The sequence below is a fragment of the Hylobates moloch genome, unplaced genomic scaffold (genome assembly GCF_009828535.3).
Source record: "Hylobates moloch isolate HMO894 unplaced genomic scaffold, HMol_V3 SCAFFOLD_10, whole genome shotgun sequence".
NCBI lineage: Eukaryota > Metazoa > Chordata > Mammalia > Primates > Hylobatidae > Hylobates > Hylobates moloch.
The window spans coordinates 26185587-26208996 of NW_026652285.1; the positions used below are offsets into that span (position 1 = coordinate 26185587).

Sequence of the window (23410 nt, forward strand, 5' to 3'; positions counted from 1 at the left end):
CAAATCTGTATACTATTAAAACGCATTTGTGGCCGGGCGCAGTGCCTCACTGCTGTAATCCCAGCACTTTAGCACTTTGGGAGGCCGAGGTGGGTGGATCACTTGAGATCAGGAGTTTGAGACCAGCCTGGCCAACATGGTGAAACCCCATCTTTACCAAAAATACAGAAAATTAGCCAAGCATGTTGGCGCGTGCCTGTAGTCCCAGCTACTTGGGAGGCTGAGGTGGAAGGATCGCTTGAATCTGGGAGGCGGAGGTTGCAGTCAGCCAAGATTGTGCCACTGTACTCCAGCATGGGGACAGAGTGAGACTGTCTCAAAAACAAAAAACCAAACAAAACACATTTGTGTTATGTAGCACGAGCACTGGGCCTGCCAAGTCAGAGAAACATATCTGCTGCTCAGGACATCTGGATTCAGCTTTGAGTAGTTGGAGGAGAGAAAAGTCACAAATTTTTACCTTTCCTGGTCATGCTTTGCTCACGCTGTGCTCAGGAAAATGTAGGCCTATACCTGTCTAGATGTAGCATCAGCCAAAGCCAAGCAAGGCTGCAAGAGCTGCAGACGGGTGAACTCACTCATGTGGTTTGCCTGGGCAACCACAGGACTGACATTAAGACATTTTCCTTTCAAATGAGACTGTGATACTTTCACTGACCAAAACATCTGGGAAAAAGATTTGGTTTAAAGCACGTTGATTTTTTTTCTTTTTAAAAAGCAGCATACGTATATATGTTTACTTAATGTCTGTGTGTATATGAATTCTGCACACACACACACACACACACAGAGTTAAATTTGCTAGATGTTCAGTATCATGCGTAATTTCTGGGTATCCAATAACACTTACTTTACACTGCCTGAGAAAACCCAAATGATCTTGTTGCATGACTCTTAAATGGCTGTTAGATGATGACTCCTGTTGGAGAGCAGCTGAGTTACAAGACCCTCCTTCTCCCTTTTCTGACCATCTTCATCCTTCCATGTACCCTCCATTCGTCTCCCCACTTCACTCCCTCCCTCTTTTGTTTTCTTTCCCCTTCCTCTTTTCTTCCATTCACTATCAGGAAGGGCAACCTGTGGAGGCCCCAGTCAGCCCAAACCCGAGCCAACAGGGACTAGAGGCAGCAGCGGCTGCAACAGTGAGTGAATTAATGAACAAACCATCACATTTCATTTAAAGAGGTGGCAAACAGTGCAGCAGAATTCTTTTTAATTAAATTGAGAGCATGGGACGTGTGCTCTTGGGAAATATGTCCTTGTTACTCACTGAGACGATGACAGAAGTTCCACCTCTTAAGAATAGATTCTGGCATCATCTTTAGCATTGGTCTACTAAGTTTCTATTCAAATATGTAAGTACAGGCATGTCCATGGTAACAAAGTGGCTGTTGTACCCTCACTGAGTCCCATCATCTTAATCCAAGATGGCAGCTCTTGGACTCACCCACTTTCATGTCTGTATTTTGTGACCATGTATTGGATGATTTTTCAGCATGGAAGCGAGAATATCTCTGTGATTCTTGAATTGATTTCCCTGCACTTTAGAGTTCTACTTTAGAATGATGCTTAGACATTGGATCTTTTTTAGTAGTAACTTACCTTCTTTTTTAAAAGTGAAAGTTTATACATGTTTAGTTTTTTGTGAGAAACTCAGACCTCACATGTCCTCAGCTGTTCTAGTGAGACCTCTGCTCTCCGATGTGTCATGTGTACTGTCAGCTGGTGTCATAACCAAAGTGATCTGTCTTGATCCTTCCCTCTTCTGATACTAATTCAAGATTCAGTAACAGCACTTTGAATATTTGTCCTTAAAAACATCTTTTAAACAAAATCTTACAATGCACAAATATATTAGCCCAATATATTCTAAGTTATGAATGAATCTATAAGATTGTGAAAGTCTCACCAGTAGTGATTACCCATTACTTCTATGTGCTCGAAGCATATACTTCTTTAAATAAAATGAAAGATTTAGATGGGTAACCATTTCCTTCATTAAGTGTTTCTGATGATTTTAAACTTGGAAAACTTCTTATGGTCATCCTTCTGGAACTAGTCTAAAAGGACTGACATTTTGAGTCAGAAAAAATTTTAATCTTGCTGCTTAAAATACAGTTTCAAGTAGGGACTTCCCTGTGAGACATTTAACAAGCCTTTAGAACACATACTACCTATTGTTGATGTCCTTAACACATACTCTTCTTTCTGCTAGTCTTAGCATATATAAGATGTGCTTCTGACAAGATCTTAATGCATTTAAGTCTGGCAACCTCTTCTGTGATAAATTCTAAGTTAAAAGTCCCCCTTTTGGAAACCTGCACATTCATAGGGTCTTCTTACCCCACTGGTTCTTTAGCCAAACATCTATTCCTGGAGAGCAGCCTGAAGGCATCAGGATGATCATTCTACAAGAAAGTCTCTGGATTTTTGACCCCAGAGGGCTGAGGATATGAATAGTGATCTGGTTTTGTTCTGTTCTTTGTCCCCTTGGTTGTCTGTGAGTGATATATCACAGTTTAATTTTTCTTTTCTTTTTTCTGCTGACATGTGTCTCTCATCCCCCTTCCTGTAACTCTCATTCCTGTGTTCTGAAGAGATCCTTGTTAGTGTCTGGCTGGGAGATTTAACCTATCTGCTCCTCAGTTTATCTGCTAGTTAGAGAAAGCTTCAGAAATGGCCTTCTACTTTGGGAGCCTTGAACCTTGAAGCCTTCCTCCTGTATCCTATAACCCAGCCCAGGATATGCAGGAGTCCCCTCCTGTGCCCTTCATTGCATTTTCAGTCCACCTTCTGAGGGTTGCTAGGTGGAATATGTGCATGACCTGGAGGTGTCCAGGCTCTGGTGGCCCACAAGTCTGACTGCACATCACAGTCACCTGGTAGACTTTGAATTTGTTTCTTAGGGTATTAAAACAAATAAGTGGAAGAAGAAATAGAAGTGGCCCATAATTTCATGGTCCTGACAGTCCCCTACTGACATAAAAAAAAAAAAGCAATAGGTGCACTTGGCTAGAGAATGCATATAGTGCTAACTAAGAAGAAAACCCACCTGCCCCCACTACAGTCCTCCTCTTCAGGGGGCATTGTTAACAGGTGGGGGCCTTGCCTCTGACAGATATCTGCCTGTCTTCTACTGATAGGTGTGTGTGTGCTCTATGCATGTAGAAAAAGACACATGAGGAATTGTGTTTTAAACTGTGGCACTCTTCTGCCTCTTGATTTATTACGTTTTTTAAAAGTTAGTGTATCTTGAAGATTGTTTCATAGTGATAATCACTTTTTTTTTTTTTTTTTTTTCTGAGATGAAGTCTCGCTCTGTCACCCAGCTGTAGTGCAGTGGCACGATCTCAGCTCACTGCAACCTCCACCTCCTGGGTTCAAGCAATTCTCCTGCCTCAGCCTCCTGAGTAGCTAGGATTATGGGCATGCACCACCATGCCCGGCTAATTTTTGTTTTATTTTGTTTTTTTGAGATAGAGTCTTGCCCTGTCGCCCAGGCTAGAGTGCAGTGGCATGATCTCGGCTCACTACAACCTCCGCCTCCCCAGTTCAAGCAATTCTCCTGCCTCAGCTTCCTGAGTAGCTGGGATTACAGGTGCCCATCACCTCGCCCGGCTAATTTTTGTATTTTTAGTAGAGACAGGGTCTCACCATGTTGGCCAGGCTGGTCTTGAACTCCTGACCTCGTGATCCACCTGCCTCAGGCTCCCAAAGTGCTGGGATTACAGGCGTGAGCCACTGCGCCTGGACTAATTTTTGGATTTTTAGTAGAGACGGGGTTTCACCATGTTGGCCAGGCTGGTCTCGAACTCCTGACCTTGTGATCTGCCCGCCGTGGCCTCCCAAAGTGCTGGGATTACAGGTGTGAGCCACCGTGCCCAGCTATCACTCTTTTTTATGGTTGCCTAGCATTCCATAGGATATTCCACTGGACATGCTAAAGTCATTATCTCTTTGATGGATGTGTTGGTTGTTCCCAATTCTTTGCTATCACAAACAGCAATGCAGGGAACATCCTTGTCCATATGTCTTTTTCTTTTCTTTTCTTGAGACAGAGTCTCGCTCTGTTGCCCAAGATGGAGTGCAGTGGCGCAATCTCAGTTCACTGCAACCATCACCTCCCGGGTTTCAGCAATTGTCCTGCCTCAGCCTCCAGAGTAGCTGGGATTACAGGCGCCCACCTCCACGCCCAACTAATTTTTGTATTTTTAGTAGAGACGGGGTTTCGCCATGTTGGCCAGGCTGGTCACAAACTTTTGACCTCAGATGATCTGCCTGACTCAGCCTCCCAAAATGCTAGGATCACAGGCATGAGCCACCGCACCCAGCCCCTTATCCGTATACCTTGCCAAAGTTTTGCAAGCCTAGATGTTCCAGCAGTGGGATTGCTGAATCTCAAAGGGTTCATGCATTTAAAATTTTGATAAACCCTTCACAATGATTATACAATTTGTACTTGGGAACATATTTTTAAAATACAGATTTATTGGGCCCCACCCCAGAACTACTAAATTTACAATTTCTGGGAGTAATATTTGAGAATTTCTATTTAAAATGCAGCTTTTGGGGTAATTCTAACGCAACTAGTTGTCTGACCAGCATGTCAAGGACCACTGCTAGAGTAGGAGGGAGGATTTGTGCAAACACCTAGGTCTGAGCTGGGCATTAAACTGTGACGAGAGCTATGGCAAAAAATGGCACACCAGGAGGTGGAGCTGAGGATGAGGAGCGCAGGGCAGCCGCGCAGGCCTCCTGCACACTGCTCATGCTGCTGCCCGAAGGCCAGGTTGCAGGAGAGCTGCCCTTGAGCTCTTGCCTTGTTTGGCCCCCTGGACAGAAACCATATGAAGTGATTCTGGGGGCTGCTGTTTAAATTCCTTTTCGCGCTGTTGCAGGTTAGCACTAATTGGGATCTGTGAGACTTAACTCATTTCTGCCTGTTTTTTTTTCCCCAAAGAGTCTTTTTTTACTTTGGGTTTGGAAAAACTCAAGTTTTTTCAAATCAAGTTGACTTTAAAATTCTACTTTTGGAGACCCTACCAAAGACTGTGCCTGTGAACTCAGAAGAAACAAATGCCCCGTCAGCATCTGCCCACATGCCTGTGGAAGAATTGTTCTAACATTCCAGAGCATCCACTGAAGAAAAGGAGCCCCTCCTCATCTTTTTAAGCTCAGCACTGTCTAGCCACAAGTGAATGTACATTAAGCTTTTTTTTCCTTCTCTGACCTTGGAAGTTCTTTGTTCCTGGGCAGAGACATGGTACATTTCTGGAAGAAGTTGCTGGAATTCTTGGGCTCCTGTTAAAAGCTTTTCAGACTAGGATACAATCACCATGTCATTTGGCCCCCCTTCCTCTTATAAAGTCTAATCGTTAGTGTCAGAAAAGCTTAGGCCCTTGCAGGCTTTACAGATAGAGCTGTACTTGTTATGAGAATCTGTTCGTATTAAGGTTTTCATTCAAGCAGGATTCTCAATTAGTGTTGACCCAGGTGAGGCTGATGCCTCTTGGCACAGCAGACAGAACTGCATATTTCCTCTGAAGCAGGGTAAGGTGGTAATTGTAGGTTGGGCTGGGGCTGGGGAGGCAGTGGTTGGGGTGGAACAGTTGTTTGATTTTACTTAGCCGTTCAGTCAGTGGGTTTTGTTTTTGTTGTTAGACATATGCTTTTCTGAGGTTTGTGTTACTAACCATCGCCCTTCCCACTTCACAGAATGTTATGTTAAAGCCCAGGCAAATTCTACTCTTTCTGTTCATCTGTGTAGGGAACTCTCAACTTTGGTGGGATCAGGGTGGGCAACGGACCGACAGAGGAGGATGCTGAGATTATTCAGCATGACCAGCTCTCCACCCACTCAGAGGACGCAGACGAGGTAAGATCCCGTGGTGTGGGCTTCCTCTCCTTCCACCTCGGGTCAGCCCTAGTCTTGTTTACCTAAGAGGCCTCACTCCAGTCTTCTCCTTGAAAAATAAAAATACTAATTAATACTCAGCCTGCCTTCTGGACCTCTTAGGGCACCACAGCTTTTTCCAGTGGGCCCTGCCCTAAGCTCCAACTGTTGCCCCCAGAGCCTGCAGCAGTTTTGCTCCTGTCTTGAATTCCAGATTTTGCCTGCAGTGCTTTGCACGCAGGTCTCCATTACTGACTGCTCTGTCACCTGAGGCAGAGCAGGCCTCAGCATCCCAGCTCTTATGACCTGAAACACAGGTCACTAAGCACAGCTTCTTCATCCATTGACCCTTCCAAGGATCGTTCCAATTACATTACTGACCAGCTATAATCACTGGTACTTTTGAAGTCCTATACCACTGATGTATTCTTGCTGCAGATATTTTGTTTGAGCCTTTTTGGTGTCATTTGCCTACTTTTTACAGGGAGAGAGAGAATTAGTCAGGCCAAACTAGACTTTTCCTTAAGATACCACCTCCAAGCCCACTCTCCTAGCCTGACCCCTTGTAACACAAAGCCTCTGAACTGAACTATTAAATCTCATCTACTCATTATGTTCTTTTTAAAGCAAATAAAATAGGAGTTGAGGACCCAAGTTGGACTTTTCAGTCTGTCTGACCACTTTCACTATATATGATTTTTTAAAAAAGAAATCACAAGGGTTGGGGATGCCTTTAGAAAATACGTATCTTAATGCTGTGAATTCCTGCTGATTTCGCTTTGTGTGTATGCTGAGGAGGCCTGCCTCCAACGTGCTAGCCCATTTAACATGGACAGTCCTCCCCAAGAAGCATTCAGTAGCCTTGTGCTCCTAACTTGTGACCTTGTGTGTGGCGTTGCTACCCACTAAGTGTAAATTTGTGTTTTCAAGCCTACCGAGGACGAAGTGGTAAGATGAAAGCTGGCGTTGTCTTCCTGTTTATCTGGGCTTCTCTCTTCCCATCTTTGTGATCACTCTGCTGACCCTACCACACCCTGGGACCATACACATGACTCCTGTGCATCTGCATCTCACTGGCCATTTCAAACCAGTTCGTGAACCTGTGTTCTAAAAAGCTCATCTCCATTAACTGCATCTCATGTCGGTCACCTCTGTCTTTGTTTCATTGACTTTGCTGATCTAATACCTCTGAGAATGGCTTTGAAAGGAGCTACAAGCAATGTCTGCACTGGCATTCTTGAAGTGACTTCTCTTGGAGGTTAAGTCCCATTGGCCTCTGCCTTCCTCTCCTGTGATGTTGTGGTTGCTCTACTCCCAGCCACCAGGAGTAGCCGTTTCCTCCCTGCTCCTCCAAGTGCTTGTGAGCAAAGCTTACCCTTCCTCCCTGTCTGAGCCAGCCTCTTCCTGCTGCCCCCCTCAGTTTGATGATGCTTCAACTTAGAAGTGGTGGACCCTTCTCAGGGTCAGCTCTATCTCCATGTGACCCAGGTGAGAGGGAGACAGCTTTCAAAAGGAGGCTTTGCCTTCCAGATGCATCCCAAAGGAAATAATCCATCTGTGTGAAAGGAGTTCATATTATATCAGCCACACATAGAGAATAACGGAGACTGGAAGGCAAATTGGCTAACTGTTCAGGCCACATCTCGAGTAGAAGGCCCTCTGGCTCAGCAGTAATTCACTTAGCAACATACACTCTTTAAATTGGGTTTTTAAAAGGCCTTGCTGCACTGTTTGCATCTTCCCCCAGCACTTCTCTCTAAAATGCCTAGACCCACAAACTGTACCCTTCCCTTCCTGACTCTCTGGTCCTCTTTAGGAGGGCAGTGGGATGGGAATGGGAAAGCCTTTGCTGTTCTATGTAAACACAGGTAGGGCCTGGTCTTCCTGAAGCCTAGAGAGGCTCCTTTGCTGGCATCAAAGAGTGTCTGTGTTCCTGGACTGCTCATCTATGCAGTCCCTCGCTGAGCTACCTGGCAGGGATGGGTGGGGCTTGCTGCATGTTAGTGAGGAGCCCAACCCTTTCCCAGGCTCACTGTCTCCAACAACACTGCTTTTTAAATGTCTTCCTAGCCGAGCACCCACATTGTCAGAATGGTCTGACCAACTATTGTGTACCAGTGTTCTCGTTTGTAGCCATGTCCCAGGAGGTTGGACATCCAACAAAATAGACTCTAATTCAGCCTCCCCAGTCTCTGGCCACCCAGCTCACTCAGGGATTCAGCTACCCTTGGCTACCCAAGTAGTCTAAACATTTTATCTTTATCAGGTACATACACAGTCTGGTTCTCTGCAGCCAAATTTAGATACCCGTGACATTTATCTAATGATTTCAAACCAAACAGGTTCCTAAAAAAAAGTTCAGCTACTTCTAGAACTTCCCCATTTTGCTTGGCTGTGAAAATGTATTTGTCCCATGCAGGCCCTTGCTCCAGCCCAGTGGAAGCATTAGTACCTCTCCCTAGCGGGAACTCAGTCCAGCTGCACACCAGAGCCAGGCCACTTGGTTGTCTGGGAAATCTTCAAAGGCCGTGACCACTCAGCAAGGGTCAGTGGCACCTCTCCCCAGGTGCATTCATCCCACTCATCCATGCATTCACTCACCCTCCGTGTGTCCAGCACTATGTATAGTGCTGCAGAAAAAGAGAAGAAGAATATAGTGCTTGCCTTCAAAGACCTCCCAAAGTGGGGAGATAGTCTGGATGACAGGTGCTATAATAGAAGTGTGCCCTGGATGCTATGGGAGCACCGAAAGAGGGCAGCTGATGAACACTGGGGCGAGGGTGGAAGAGGAGACCCTGGAAGACTCCCTAAGGAAGTTATCTTACTCTGGTCAAGCAGGAGGCCCTGTAGAGGGAGTGGTGCAGACCCACCAGCATATACAGCTTCACAGGGGCAAAAGGCCTGCAGGTCCATCACGTGTTGGGGACTAGCAAGTATTCAGCTTGGCTGGAGCAGAGGCAGGAGTGGGGAACTGGGGACAGGTAAGACTAGAGGTTGGCAGAAACCAGCCATAGTAGTTTTTGCCTCATTTGGACAACAAGGAGCCATCCAAGTGAGGGTGGTGAAGCTGGTGGTGACACAGCCATAGCACATTGAGGAAATACCCCCAGTGACCATGTTGTAGGGTATATTGGGTTGGAGAGGGACAAGGTCAGGAGGTGTGGACTCCACATCATCTGATGTGATTCAGGACAGAATGGTGAGCCTGAAGTGAAGTAAAGTGTTTGTAGGACAAGTTGGAAAGGAAGGAACCAATATGAGATATTAAAGAAGTGAAAGCTATAGGTCCCAGTGCCTTAATAAAGGTAAGGAGGAAGAGAAGATTCGAGACTGACTCCCGGACTGTCCAGTCTGCTGGACATGGGAGATGGAATAGAAGTTGATCTCGGTGGGGACAGAGGAGAGCAGTTACTGTGTTGAGCATGGAGAGCCTGTGGTTCCCCAGGAGAAGGAGTACAGCTGGCTGGAAATAGGCAAGGCAGAGATGGAGAGATCCACCTTGGAGTCATTCCTAGGGGCGACCCTTGAAGCCCTGAGTAGCAATCCCACCAGAAAGATGCAAGGGCTGAGGCTGAAACTTCAGAGAACATTGGCATTTAAGGAAGAACCTTGGCTGGGCGTGGTGGCTCACGCCTATAATCCCAGCACTTTGGGAGGCCGAGGCAGGCGGATTGCTTGAGCCCAGGAGTTTGAGATCAGCTGGCCAACATGGTGAAACCCCATCTCTAGTAAAAATACATAAATTAGCTGGACGGTAGTGGCATGTGCCTGTAATCCCAGCTACTCGGGAGGCTGAGAGAGGAGAATCACTTGATTCTCCTGGGAGGGAGAGGTTGCGGTGAGCTGAGATCGTGCCACTGTACTCCTGTCTCAAAAAAAAAAAAAAAAAAAAGGAAGAACCTCGATGGAGACTAAAAAGAACTGTCCAGAGAGGTAGGAGGAAAACCAAGGGGAGGCAGGTATTTCAAGAAGGAGGAAGAGGCCATAGTGACAGACACTGCAGGAGCATGGACAAGGGCACAGAACATCTGTTAACTTTAACAACTGGGCCAGGCGTGGGGGTTCACACCTGTAATCCCCAGCACTTTGGGAGGCCAAGGTGGGTGGATCACCTGAAGTTGAGAGTTCGAGACCAGCCTGGCCAACATGGTGAAACCGCATCTCTACTAGAAGTACAAAAATTAGCCGGGTGTGGTGGTGTGCACCTGTAATCCCAGCTACTGAGGAGGCTGAGGCAGGAGAATTGCTTGAACCCAGGAGGCAGAGGTTGCAGTGAGCTGAGATCGCACCACTCCACTCCAGCCTGGGTGACGAGTGAAACTCCATCTCAAAAAAAAAAAAAAAAAAAAAAAGAAGATGTAACAACTGTGAGGTCAGGGTGACCTCCTTGCTAAGTAGAGGCATTTTGTGGAGGAGTGAAGGTGGAAGCCAGGGTGCAGTAGGGTGAGGACTGGCTGGGCAGAGAGGAAACTGAGGCAGAAGATGTGGACAGGGACTCTGCAGTGATTCGTGGTCAGTCATGGCCAATTGATACTGGGCGTGTGCTGAGTGGCAGACTCATAAGTGCTGGGCTGGATTTCTCACCCAGTCCTTGCCTCTCCTGAGAACACCTGCAGGAAGCTGGGAATGAAGGAGAGAAGGCAAGGGTAGGGCCTGGAAGCAAGGCTTCTCTCCTGTCCCGCAGTTCATTCGGTGGGAGAAACTTGAGGTGGAATGAAAACACTGAAGGGATTGGCTGTAAGGGAGCCCAGTGGTCACTGCCCTTCCGGCCCATAGGAGTAGAGATCAGCACTCCTGGGAGCCATGGACTTCTTCCTCTCAATGCGGGCCCTGGGGCGGCAGCCAGCAGTGGTAGAAAAGAGCTCTTAACCACGACATTGGGATTTAGGGAAGTCAGGGAACTAGGATTACCCTAGTTTTCGGGGTAAGTAAGGAAGCTTGAAGAGCCTGTTCTGGAAGAAAAGCCCAGAAATAGGCTAGGTGTCTTTAGAGGTGAGGGAGAAGCAGACTTTTGCCCAGAGATGGCATGGTGGAGCCAGCCCCCTCCAGGCTGGCTGCACCCCTGTGGCCTGGGCTGTTGTGGCTTTACCAGCCGAGCCACTTTATCCCATCCCCATGTTCTCAGTGATTTCCCAAGGCATTTCTGGTGTCCTTTGGGAGTGGAATCACGTGGGTTTTGAAAGGAACTGCGGTGAAAAATAGACCCTGACCTGAGGGGCAGGGGCCGATGGGGAGGCCACTGAGCCCTCAGGAGTGTCTGAAAGCTCAGAGGATTCTGGTCTGGGCTCTGTGGGGGAAGCCCCATAAGGGAGCACCTCCTGGTCTTTGGTCAGCTTGACAGAGTGAGAGGCCCAGGGAAAGTACCTGGGGCTTCCAGAATATACCAAATTCAGAAGCCCGCATTCACCCCTGACTGTGCTTGGAGCAATCCTGAAAGTGCACTCCCAAGAGCTTGTTCCAGCCCATTCCTTTATTCTGAAAATAATTCTTGGTATTGAAAGGAAAACTGGGACAAAGGGAGCTTGAGGAAAACGAAAACAAACAAGAAACTGGAGATGTGCTATTTGGCCTTAACCCAAACAGATACGCTGTTTGGCCTTAACCCATGTGGAAATTTGTAAACTTTGTCAGGATTTCCCTGTGCATGGTGGTGAAATCATGTAGGGAAAAAAAATTCACCGTGTAATCTCTTTAGAAGTCACAAAAGAAAAAGAAGGTTATCTTGCTCCCAAAAAGCTGTAAAAATAAGTAAAGTGTGGCCGGGCGCGGTGGCTCAAGCCTGTAATCCCAGCACTTTGGGAGGCCGAGGCGGGCGGATCACGAGGTCAGGAGATCGAGACCATCCTGGCTAACACGGTGAAACCCCGTCTCTACTAAAAATACAAAAAAATTAGCCGGGCGTGTTGGCGGGCGCCTGTAGTCCCAGCTACTCGGGAGGCTGAGGCAGGAGAATGGCGTGAACCCGGGAGGCGGAGCTTGCAGTGAGCCGAGATGCGCCACTGCACTCCAGCCTGGGGGACAGAGCAAGACTCCGTCTCAAAAAAATAAATAAATAAAAAAAATAAAATAAAATAAAAAATAAGTAAAGTGGCTGTATAGGCCTAGTCTTCTCAGGACAGTGTCCGGGTTGAGAGCCCGTCTCCTGAAGCGCACTCTGGGGAAAATCCCTTCCTGCCCTCCTGCAGGTCCTTAGAGTCCCAGACCCAGACAGTCACTTTCCCAACAGAGTGCCGTCAACTCAGCACACACTCCTCTCTTGAGCACAGAGCCCCAGAGGGAGAAGAACAAATGTGTTGAAAAGAATCTTATTAAGATGTAGTTAATTTAAAATGTAGTGTATTGAGGAGAATGGAGGTGTCCCAGGTGAGGGCTAAGCCAGGCAGGATTTCTGGGGAAGGCATTGCCAAAATCACCACCTGAGCTCAACACTGGGTGCTTCTGGCCCCTCCAAAGTTGAGGTGCCAGCCATGGGAAGTGCAGTCCCCTGGCTTGGCCCAGGTTCAAAGCGCCAAGTAGCCACAACTCAGAATGCCTGCACATTCCCCTCCTAGCCTTATATCTTCTCTCTGGTTTCCTCCCACGACAGTTTGACTTTGGGGACACCATGGTCCACCAGGCCATCCACACCATCGAGTACTGCCTGGGCTGCATCTCCAACACTGCCTCCTACTTGCGGCTCTGGGCCCTCAGCCTTGCTCATGCGCGTGAGTACCTCTCTCCGGGCTCCAGAACTCTAGTTTGCCCCTCTGTGGGCGCACTCTCAGTTGGGGGGCTTAAGTCGAATGGAAATTACATGAAGGTTCTGGAATTATTCAGGTTCCTGAACCCAAGGAGAATGAGTACAGACAGGAGGCTCGGCACTTGTGCCAGGTTAGCTCTGCATGGTGGTCCCACTAAGGCAGTGGGAGGCCAGGATCCAGGGAACCCTAGAGCGGGGGGGATGGCAGAGCAAAATTCATGGCCTACAGCTGCCTCTTGCCAAACTGCACTGGATTTTGTGTCTCCCATTCCCCAGAGCTGTCTGAGGTGCTTTGGACCATGGTGATCCACATCGGCCTGAGCGTGAAGAGCTTGGCGGGAGGTTTGGTGCTGTTCTTCTTCTTCACTGCCTTTGCCACCCTGACCGTGGCCATCCTCCTGATCATGGAGGGCCTCTCGGCCTTTCTGCACGCACTGCGCTTACACTGGTGAGGGGCAGTGGGGCAGGGCGGGCATGGGGGTGGATGTGTCCTCAGCTGCGGTGAGAGGGCAGCTTTTCTCCCACACACAGCCCTGCAGCTTTGTGCAGGAAAGATGAGCTGGCCCTGCACTAGCTTCACCTCAGGACACCCCAGCACTGGCTTTGCCACTGGGTTTCAGAAAATGGTCATAGAAAAGCACAGCTCAGCCTTCCCTAGACTCTGGGGAGAGGTCCCTGGTGAGTGGTGTCAGATCCCACTCCCTGCCTTTAGCTGTCCCCAGTGCTCCTGATTTTGGCTTAGAGGGGCTGCTGGGGTCTTAGGGTTCCTGGTTTTCTCTCTGATGTGTAACTCTTCTGTCTTCAGAACAGTGGAAGCAGTTCTGGAATGGATATTAAGTGCAGGAAAGGCTAGAGCACACTGCACCCCAGCTTTGTCCTCTTTGTTCTGTCATTGTGCCAGGGGTCTTTGAGTTGGACCCCTGGCAGCTCCATTGTGGGCCAGAGGGATTCCTGGCTCTATAGGGTGGAGGTCTGTACACTCACGCAGCTTCTTCAGATGGACAGGTTTGGGGTGGTTCTGTTTGTTTTCTTTAATGAAGCTTGTGACTCTTAATGGCTCTGTGTGGAGAGAGCATGAGTTCAGCCTCTGGGACTGGGAGAGCAGGGGTGTGATCTGGGCTGTGACCACCTCAAACCAGCATTGCCAGATTTAGCACATAAAAGTACAGTGTGGCTGGGCGTGGTGGCTCACGCCTGTAATCCTAGCACTTTGGGAGGCTGAGGCAGGTGAATCACCTGAGGTCAGGAATTCGAGACCAGCCTGGCCAACATGGTAAAACCCCGTCTCTACTAAAAATGCAAAAATTAGCCAGGTGTGGTGGCACGTGCCTATAATCCCAGCTACTCGGGAGGCTGAGGCAGGAAAGAATCTCTTAAACCTAGGAGGCAGGGGTTGCGGTGAGCTGAGATTGTGCCACAGCACTCCAGCCTGGGCAACAGAGCAAGACTGTCTCAAAAAAAAAAAAAAGTGGGGGGTGGTGGTTGGGGGCCGGGTGCGGTGGTTCACTCCTGTAATCCCAGCACTTTGGGAGGCCGAGGCGGGTGGATCACCTGAGGTCGGGAATTCGAGACCAGTCTGACCAACATGGAGAAACCCTGTTTCTACTAAAAATACAAAAAAATTAGCCAGGCATGGTGGTGCATGCCTGGAATCTCAGCTACTTGGGAGGCTGAGGCAGGAGAATCGCTTGAACCCAGGAAGCAGAGGTTACATTGAGCCAAGATCACGCCATTGCACTCCAGCCTGGGCAACAAGAGCGAAACTCGGTCTCAAAAAAAAATAAAAATACAGGGTGTATTTCACATAAACAACAAATAATGTTTTTAGTGTGAGTATTTCCCAAATGTGCATGGGATATGCTTATACTAAAAACTGGGGCAGTCTGTATTTTCCGTGGCTGTTCCACCTCAGACTCCACTTCTTTGGGTCTCTATTTCCTCCTTTATGTTGTGATTCTCTTTTTGGGGGTCTCAAAACCCCAATGTCTCTGGAAGTTCTGGCCCCTCTCCCCAGAGGAGCACTCACACACTCCTCCTGTTTTACAAGCATAGGGGTCTGACTCACTGGTGTGCCTTAGAGGCCCCTGGATGGGATGCTCTGTAGTGTTCATGATCTCAAGGCCAGAAGAGGACTATGAATGTCTCTTCGTTCTCAAAACCTGAAGAAAATTCAGCATCTGAACCTGAGAAACTCCTTCCCCACTCCCCTTTATCTTTGATTTTTCTCATGGCTCGGTGACCCCTGAGCCTCCTCAAAGATTCAGCTGTGGGTTTTTCTGAATGATAGGCGGAGAGTGAGGCATGGAAGGGCAAGACGTGGCTAGGGTGCACTCTTCTTCAAAAGCCCTGCTGCGTCAGTAGACGTGGCTTCCTCTGGCCTGGCTCTCTCCCTCCTGGCCTCCCTCCTCCCCACCCAGCTCATCTGGCTGGCCCCCCTGTTCTAAGCTTATCAGCCGACACCCCAAGCGCACTTCCTCAGCCCTCCTCAGTGCACGAGAACCTCTGAGGACTCACTTTTTCTTGCCCCTTGGCCTCCTTTCTTTTCTTTTCACTCCTGTCCCTTGAGCCCTGGGTTTGAGGGAACAGTGACCACCTCACCTTGATTCCAGCCCACATAGGTAGCCAGTCATCTCCTCCCTGGGCAGGGCGGGAGCAAGGCATTGTTGCAGAGCAAGGTCACCTGGGCTTGAGCCTCGTTTTGTTGCCAGAAGATTGCTTCCTCCTCAGGCTCACCTGTGACTTCCCTGTGTCTTTCCATGTCCCCCTGAACTGAAGTGATGAGTGGCAGGACAGCAGGCTTCCAAATCGGGCGACCTGGGTTGGAATTCCAGCTCTGTCACACCAGGCAGGGGACCTGAGCAGAACATTCACTGCCACGGTTACTGTGAGCAAGCAGGAAGTAATGCACACACCAAGTGCTGCCACAGCAAAAGCAGGTGCTCTAGGATGGGTCATGGCTGCTCTGCTTAAAAATGGGATGCCCTTACTGGGTGCGGTGGCTCACACCTATAATCCCAGCATTTTGGGAGGCCAAGGCAGGTGGATCACCTGAGGTCAGGAGTTCGAGACCAGCCTGGACAACATGGTGAAACCCCATCTCTACTAAAAATGCAAACATTAGCTGGGCGTGGTGGTGGGCGCCTGTAACCCCAGCTGCTCAGGAGGCTGAGGCAGAAGAATCGCCTGAACCCAGGAGATGGAGGTTGCAGTGAGCCGAGATCGCACCACTGCACTCCAGCCTGGGCGACAGACCGAGACTCCATCCCAAAAAACAAAACAAAACAAAACAAAAAAACTGGGATGCCCTAGAGAGAGGGTGTCTGCCTGGGGTCCCCCATAAAGAAACTGCTTTTAGCCTGTCTAGAGTGAGAGGAGACCCCAAAGGAGGCAGAGGATACCATCAGAATGCCCTCAGGTGCTGTTTGCAAGGAACAGCCTCCCCGTATATGTCGTATTTATTTTGGCAATAGGAGTATTGGGTAGGAGAGGAAAAAGCAGTGCAAACCTCTTTTGTGCAACTTTCAGAATCTCGTCTTTGGAGGGCTGTCCCTGTGACACGAGTGGGGCGCCTCCCCCACCACTAAAACAGGAGTGAATGAAATTGGTGCTTGTGCGCCCCCTCCTGGCAAAATGCGGCTGTGCGTCCAGAATGCCTGGATCTTCCCTGTGGCCCAGGACTGCAGGAGGCGGCGTTCTGAGCTGTGGCCCTCTTATGAGGGGTGGAGCCTCTGGGGCTGCTGAACCAGCTGTAGGGATGGTGCTGCTGTTCTTCCTGGCATCCAGCCTAGGCATCTTCATACCTCCCACTTTATCCCTGCTGTTTCCTGATTCAAGGGCTGCCCCATTATACAAGTTCTGGTCTCTTCAGTGGGGACAATAAGAAAAACATTTGATTTGATAACATATAAACCACTAGTGTGAGATTCATGCAGCATCATAGGAAGGGGGGGGTGATGTGTTTGAAAACAGTGAGCAGGTTAATGTATTAATCTGCTAATTCTGTCTCCTGAGTTTTCTCTCTCTCTTTTCCTCCCTCCTGCCACATGAAGTATGCTTAGCTTCTTACCAACCATAATTAGACATCTTTTCTTCCTCAGAGAAGGCATGAGACAGGGATTTGATTGTAGTTATCACTGTAAACATCAAACTGATTTTTATGCAGAACTGTTGCCCCAGGGCCTACCTTCCAAGGAACCTGGTCTCTCCTTACCTAGCGAATTCCACATACACATAGATGTACACCCACTTGTACACTCACAGATTGGGTGGTGATTAAAGGGACAGAATTGGGGACCAGCTTCTTGTTAGGAATGCAGTGTTGCCACGGCATGACAGCATGGAGCAGTTGAGGGAATGGCTGCCCAGGAGAACTCAGAACTCTTGAAATGTAGTTCCAGGCTGCCATCATTGCCCTGATATTCAGGCCATCAGACGATGTGCGTTCTAGGCCCTGAACTGCACAGAGAGTGGCAGAATGGGCTACATAAACAGCTCAGCCCAGAATTGTCTTTCCAGACTGCCTGCCGTCAGTCACAACCCCCACCAGGAAAGGGAAGTGGCCCCAAGACTCCTTCCTCCTTCCTACTTCACTCACTCGAGGAAACAAGAGTTCCTGTTACGTGGTACGAATGATATATTTTGGCCCCAGTTAATCCCTCTGAGTCACCAGGTGGCCTTTGCCAAGTGCTGGAGCTGGAAGAGATGATAGAGACACTCATCTGGCTTCCTGAGGCTCTCCTCACAGCTGTTGAATTCTAGAGGTGCATTTCAGTGGCTTGGGGCATGGCGAGACCTTGGAGGCTCCCTGAGCAGATCAGTGGAGAGGCCCAGAAAGAAGGAAGAACCTAGGATGGCAGATGGGGAACTTCATGTTTGTACTTTCTCAGGAAGTACACATTTCCCCAGTTCAGCGGGAGAGAGTGGGGAGACTAGCAGGGAAATTGCTTTCCAGCTTTGTGCTGCGTGGTTGGGGTGAGGGTGGCCAGGGAAGGAGGTGAAATCAGGCTGACCTCAAGATAGACCCAAGATGTCCCAGTTCTGGCCGCTCTTAAGTATCTAAAGCAGCAGCTGGTGGGAGGGGCAGTATCGGGCAGTATGTCAGGGAGGCCACCTCTCTGCTCACACAGTACAATTGATGCGCCCCTCCCAGGCATATATCCCTCTTCCTCCTTGCTGGGCCCCATGGGTAGATAAGGTGACGGGAGGGGTGCCAAGAAAAGGGCGGTGCCCCCACAGGCATCTGAAAACAAAGCTGCTGCTCCATTTGCCCAGTTTGAAGATTAGAATGGTTTTGTGATTAGCCAGGAGGGGGTGGGGGTCAGAGTTCTGGACACCTCACTGGATTTGGGGGTCAGCATACCCCACCAAGGCTGACATTCACTCCTAGGTAATGGCCTGGGACCCTCAGGTGACTTGTCTACTCTCTGGCTATATATTGTTGAATGAAAAGGGGACACGTAAATCTCTTTTCAGCTGTTCTGAAATAACCCTTGCCACATGGGAACACAGTCTATTCAACATGAAGAATTCAAACCTAACACAAGTGGGTAAGAAACAGGAACCCACCGCTAGGCCCCACCGCGTTCCCTCAGAGGTGGTCTCAGTAGCTGGAACTTGGAGAAGTAGTTTTGGTGGGGTGTCGGGATGTGGGTGAATCCAGGTCCTGGTTTGGATTGTTCTGACAGGAACCCTCAGCTAACGTCAGTTGGAAGCTCTGTGTCCTCCCCCTCCTGAGTCCTGTTTTTCCTGGAGGACCTTGGCCCACCCCTGTGGAATGTGGGGATGTGGGGAAGAAAGCTGACTGCTTTTACTCCCACTCAGAAAATTCTGTTGTGCTCTTCTCCAAGGGGGTGCTCCTCAGCCTGCACCCCAGTGAAGGGGCCCCTGAGGAACTCCCAATGCCACTGGCAAACAGTCTGTAACCTTTGGGCCCCAGCCACCTCCCAGCCCCTGTTCTCTTTAACTCCTGCCTTCTTGGCTTAGAGGGAGGAATCTCCATTTGTAAAAGCTGAGTGAGGGAACTAGAGGGTTCCTGAAGCTTTAAAGCTCCTCAAAGCCCTCACTCTGCACGTGGCCTGTCACCTGGAGCCTGCCCCAGCCCCCACCCCTGCCTGTTCTTACAGGGGCTCCGGTGCCTCCAGGGTCACACAGCACCATGTGGAAACTATTCCTCAGGGCAGCTCTCGTTGGCCTTTTCATCCTCTGAATCATGCATTTTTCTGCCCTTATTTGGTGTGGTTTGGTTGCTGGGCAGCTGTCCAGGGTGAGTTTGTGGGAGGAAGCACAGCCAAGCAGCCTCGCTCTGCTTATGGGACAGTCTTCCTCCTGCCCTCCCTGAGAGTGAAAGAGCCCCGCAGAGACCATCAGGCGTGGATGCTGAACTGCTGGGAAGGGAGCTCAGGCTTTTTCTTTTTAGTCCCCAAGAGAAGAATTCTTTCTCAGATGTTTTTGTGGTTGGAGATTATTTTTGCCATTGCTTTGAGAAGACTTCCCCTCCTAACTCCCCTTCTTTCCTTGGAATTTCCTTCCTTAAATGGAAAGCCTTCAACATTCACTCCAAGCTCGCCCTTCTAGCTCCCCCCAGGAAAAATAACAAGCAAACAGACGTGCTTGCCCAGGGTCCCTGGAGGGGCTTCCCTTAGAGTTGGGCTGTGTGATCCCCTGCCAGGAGGGGGCGTTGGGGGCCACTTGCTCATTAACAATGTTAGGCTCAAGCTAACTGAACTTTTTTTGCACATGCCTCTCTACAGAGAGTTGTGCATAAACACACTGCTCGGCAGGACAGAGCAAGATTGGGAACTGAGGGCAAATCCCTTCCTCCATACGTCAAACTGTTGCTGAGGCGAGTCCCAGGCCTTAAAAGTGGGATCTCTGCACTCTGGGCTTTCTCCAGCTCCCCCAGGGAAGGGAGGCTCGGGGCGAGGTGGGTACGGGGCATCTTTCTGGCCCAACTGTGAAGTCCCAGAAAGTTTCACAAAGTTTCTATTGAATGACAGCTTTCTTCTCTTTCTCCAGGGTTGAGTTCCAGAATAAATTCTACAGCGGGACCGGTTTCAAGTTCTTACCCTTCTCCTTCGAGCATATTCGGGAAGGGAAGTTTGAAGAGTGAGTCCCTGTGAGGGCCGTGTGCCCCATGCTGCCCTCCCGCCTCCCCCCACAGTGATCAGCTGTGCTTCTCTGCCCGTTGGTTGTGATCTGTGGGCACCAGTTCATTCGTATTACCCCGTCTGTGAGTCATTTAGACAGAATAGTCCTCCGTGGGTCTCCCACCACCCCTAGCTTTGTGTGTAGTGTAGTGATTTTCTGGCTGTCACTCATACCCACTGGGCACCAGCCTTGCCCTCTTAGCCTCCATCCATCCAGACAGCCCTTCCCACCTCCTGGTGGTGAGCCAGTCTGCATTCCCACGCCATCCCAAAGCCCTTTCATCTTCCCCGTGCATTGTAGATGGAAGGAGCACCCATGCCATTCACATCTAGACTTTGAGTTCCCTGCATCTGCCACCGTAGTTTCTAGCAGGAGTAGTGGGGGGAGCAATACAGGTTCTCCCCTAGAAGGGGACACTGGTAGCACGTCCCACTCTTGGATTAGCAGGGGTGGGTCCAGAAAGATGATATTTGCGTCTTTTGCCCACCCCCCTCTCGTGCTTGTTAATCAGGCATTCAGCTGGACCCAACTAGGCCATCATGAGTGGCTTCTCCCTGTCACTCCCAGGGGTCATAGGATATCTACACCGCCTTTCTGACCCCACCTTGCACTCCCATCCTCTCTTCTCTCCCCATTCATGCCCTACACTACATAGCACAGCCGGGAGTGCTTGGAACAGAGGTCTTGGCTGCTCCGCAGTGCACAGGGCTTCTCTTTCCCGGGGTGGCTTCTTCCTAGGCCTTGCATGGGCCCTGCCCACAAGCACACCCTCGGGCCGAGGGTACAGACTGATACTCTTCCCTGGTGGAGACCCTGAGATCTTCCCCACCCCCAATCATGATGTCTTCAATGTGGGACTGGGGTCCTCTTGGTTCTGCCTGCAGCCTGCCTGGCTCTGCCCCCAGTGCCCCCTCCTCACCACACTGGCCCCAGGTCTCAGGAGGGGTGTCCTGGGCAGGGAAGGTGAGTGTCACTGATGGTTTGCTGTTTGGAAGCCATTGGCAGGGCTGCCGTGCATGTGGCTGTGAGGGCTGCACAGTCCTGCCAAGGGGCTTCCTCCCCGTCACCCCGAACCTTGTAATTATGTGCTGGCGTGGCAGCCCTGGCTAAGTTAATCCCCACCGCTTTCAGTGATAGAAAGAATTCCCTGAGTGGGCCAGGCTGGTGCCCTCCGCCCACCCTGGCTTTTCTGAATGAGCTGCCTGGAGCCTTCATCCCGTCTTCCAGGCTGGGCTGGCCTTGGGCAGGGCCACTGTGTGCTGGCCCACTGTGACCTGACCCGACCTTGTGCAGCCCCCTTGCCCTGGTGTCCCGGGTTTTTGTGATGATTTTTGCTCTGTTTCCAGTGGGGTTTGAAGCAGAGTTCAGGGAACCCTGCCCAAGGCCCTCCTGTTCAGACATTCCTATGTTGAATAAAGTATGTTTGACTCCCCCAGAAAGGCTGCCTGTCACTGTGCCCACAGCCCCTGTGTCGCTCCAGGCTCAGCCGTCTTGAGCCCCTCTGGACCCCTGACCTTCGCCTCCCTCCTCCAGCATTGCTGCTTTTCCTTCTGTCAAAGGCCACAGCTTCAGTAGGCCTGGCCGGGCAGTTGGTTTGGGAAATTCTCACCTTGTCCCAAGTTTCCCAGGCGCCTTCCCACTCAAAGGATCCAAGTCAGCTCTGCAGACACTACCTGTGGGAAGAGGGGACTGGGCGGCCCATCTTCGTCTCCCCTTCACTCATTGCACATCCAGACAGCATGGGGGCAGAGGGGCACTGGGTATCTCCCCACCCGCCTCTCCCTCTTCTCCAAGTGTGCCCTCCAGGGCCCAGTGGCCTGACTATGTTGAGCCCTGATACCCCTGGCCTTAGTGTAAGTGGAGGCTCCACACAGGTTCCTCAGGGCAGCTGGGGAATGTGAGGTGCTGGGATTGGCAGGCGGCAGGGCGGAGAGCAGGCAGACCGTCCAGGGTGGCAGGCTGGGCAGGAGGCCCCCTCCCCACTGCCTAGTGAGGCACTGCATTCTCGGTGCCCTCCCTCTTCATTCCTCCCTCCAGGGGCCTCCAGGGCAGGGGCTGCACAGGAATATGACCTGGGCAGGCTGACCACCATTGCCCCCAGACAGGTGAAGGGGCCACAACCCCTTGTTCATTCCATGTTCCAGCCTAGCCTAAAGCCCTTCCTCCTCCCTAACAGTGCCACCTGTCCCTGGAGTTGGCCCTGAGGGGCCCACCCCACCCAGCTCCTCAAAGATAAGGTCCCGAGTGGAAACTCTGGTCACTGAGCTCTTAGCTTCTGCTCAGTGGGAAGGGAAGACCTCATAAGAATAGATATTTGGAATCACTGGATTCGAATTGAGAGTCCAGGAATAAATCCTATCATTTATGGTCACTTGATTTTTGATAAAGCGGTCAAGATAATTCAATGAGGAAAGATCTCCCTTTTTCAACAAATGACACTGGTACAATGGGGTTTCCACATGCAGAGAAACAAATTTGGGCCACTATCCGGATGCAAAAATTAACTCAAAGTGGATTCCAGACCTAAAATGTAAATGAAAACTATAAAACTCTTAGGGGAAACCATAGGAGTACATCTTCCTAACCTTGAGTTAGCCAGTGATTTCTAGATATGACACTCAAAGCACAAGTGATAAAAAATTTAAAAAAACACATAGATAAGTTAGGCTTCAGCAAAATTAAAAGCCTTTGTGCTTCGCCGGGCACGGTGGCTCACACCTGTAATCCCAGCACTTTGGGAGGCCAAGGCAGGGGGATCACCTGAGGTCAGGAGTTGGAGACCAGCCTGGCCAACATGGGGAAACCCTGTCTCTACTAAAAATACAAACAATTAGCCGAGTGTGGTGGCACATGCCTGTAATTGCAGCAACTTGGGAGGCTGAGGCAGGAGAATCACTTGAACCCGGGAGGCAGAGGTTGCAGTGAACCGAGGTCATGCCACTGTACTCCAGCCTGGGCGACAAGAGTGAAACTCCATCTCAAAAGAAAAAAAAAGCGTTTGTGCTTCAAAGATCAGAATCTAGAAACTGAAAAGACAACCCTCATAGAAGAAAATATTTGTAGATCATATATCTGATAAGGGACTTGTATCTAGAATATCTAAGTAACTCTTACACCCAATAATAAAAACAACTCAGTTTTTTTAAATGGGCAAAGGGTTTGAATAGGCATTTCTCCAAGTAAGCAATATGAATGGCCAATAAAGCCATGAAAAGATGATCAACACCATTAGTCATTACAGAAATGCAAATGAAAACCACAATGAGATACCACATCACACCCACTAAAAAGGCAATAAGAAAATTACAAGTGTTGAGCTGGGCGAGGTGGCTCACACCTGTAATCCCAGCACTTTGAGAGGCCGAGGCGGGTGGATCACGAGGTCAGGAGATCGAGACCATCCTGGCTAACACGGTGAAACCCCGTCTCTACTAAAAATACAAAAAATTAGCTGGCCGTGGTGGCGGGTGCCTATAGTCCCAGCTACTCGGGAGGCTGAGGCAGGAGAATGGCGTGAACCTGGGAGGAGGAGCTTGCAGTGAGCCAAGATTGTGCCACTGCACTCCAGCCTGGGCGACAGAGCAAGACTCCATCTCAAAAAAAATAAAGAAAAAAAATTACAAGTGTTGGCA

General features: G+C 49.7%; 1 protein-coding gene across 14 annotated transcripts in view; it reads left to right on the plus strand.

Annotated features, from left to right (window-relative positions):
* The window catches only part of ATP6V0A1 (ATPase H+ transporting V0 subunit a1), a 67306-nt gene extending 46089 nt beyond the window's left edge, over positions 1 to 21217 (plus strand). For 2 of the 14 annotated variants that reach the window (XM_032163671.2, XM_032163673.2), the window contains exons 18-24: positions 1068 to 1142; positions 5768 to 5875; positions 6824 to 6841; positions 12480 to 12597; positions 12909 to 13080; positions 18105 to 18178; positions 19647 to 20311. In XM_032163671.2, the coding sequence (XP_032019562.1) occupies positions 1068 to 1142; positions 5768 to 5875; positions 6824 to 6841; positions 12480 to 12597; positions 12909 to 13080; positions 18105 to 18178; positions 19647 to 19750 (669 nt within the window). In that variant the 3' untranslated portion in view covers positions 19751 to 20311. Of the gene's footprint in view, positions 1 to 1067; positions 1143 to 5767; positions 5876 to 6823; positions 6842 to 12479; positions 12598 to 12908; positions 13081 to 18104; positions 18179 to 19646 lie in introns of all 14 variants that reach the window. The other 12 variants (XM_032163675.3, XM_032761151.2, XM_032163674.2 and 9 more) reach the window with 7 other exon arrangements.
* Positions 21218 to 23410: the final 2193 nt, after the last annotated feature.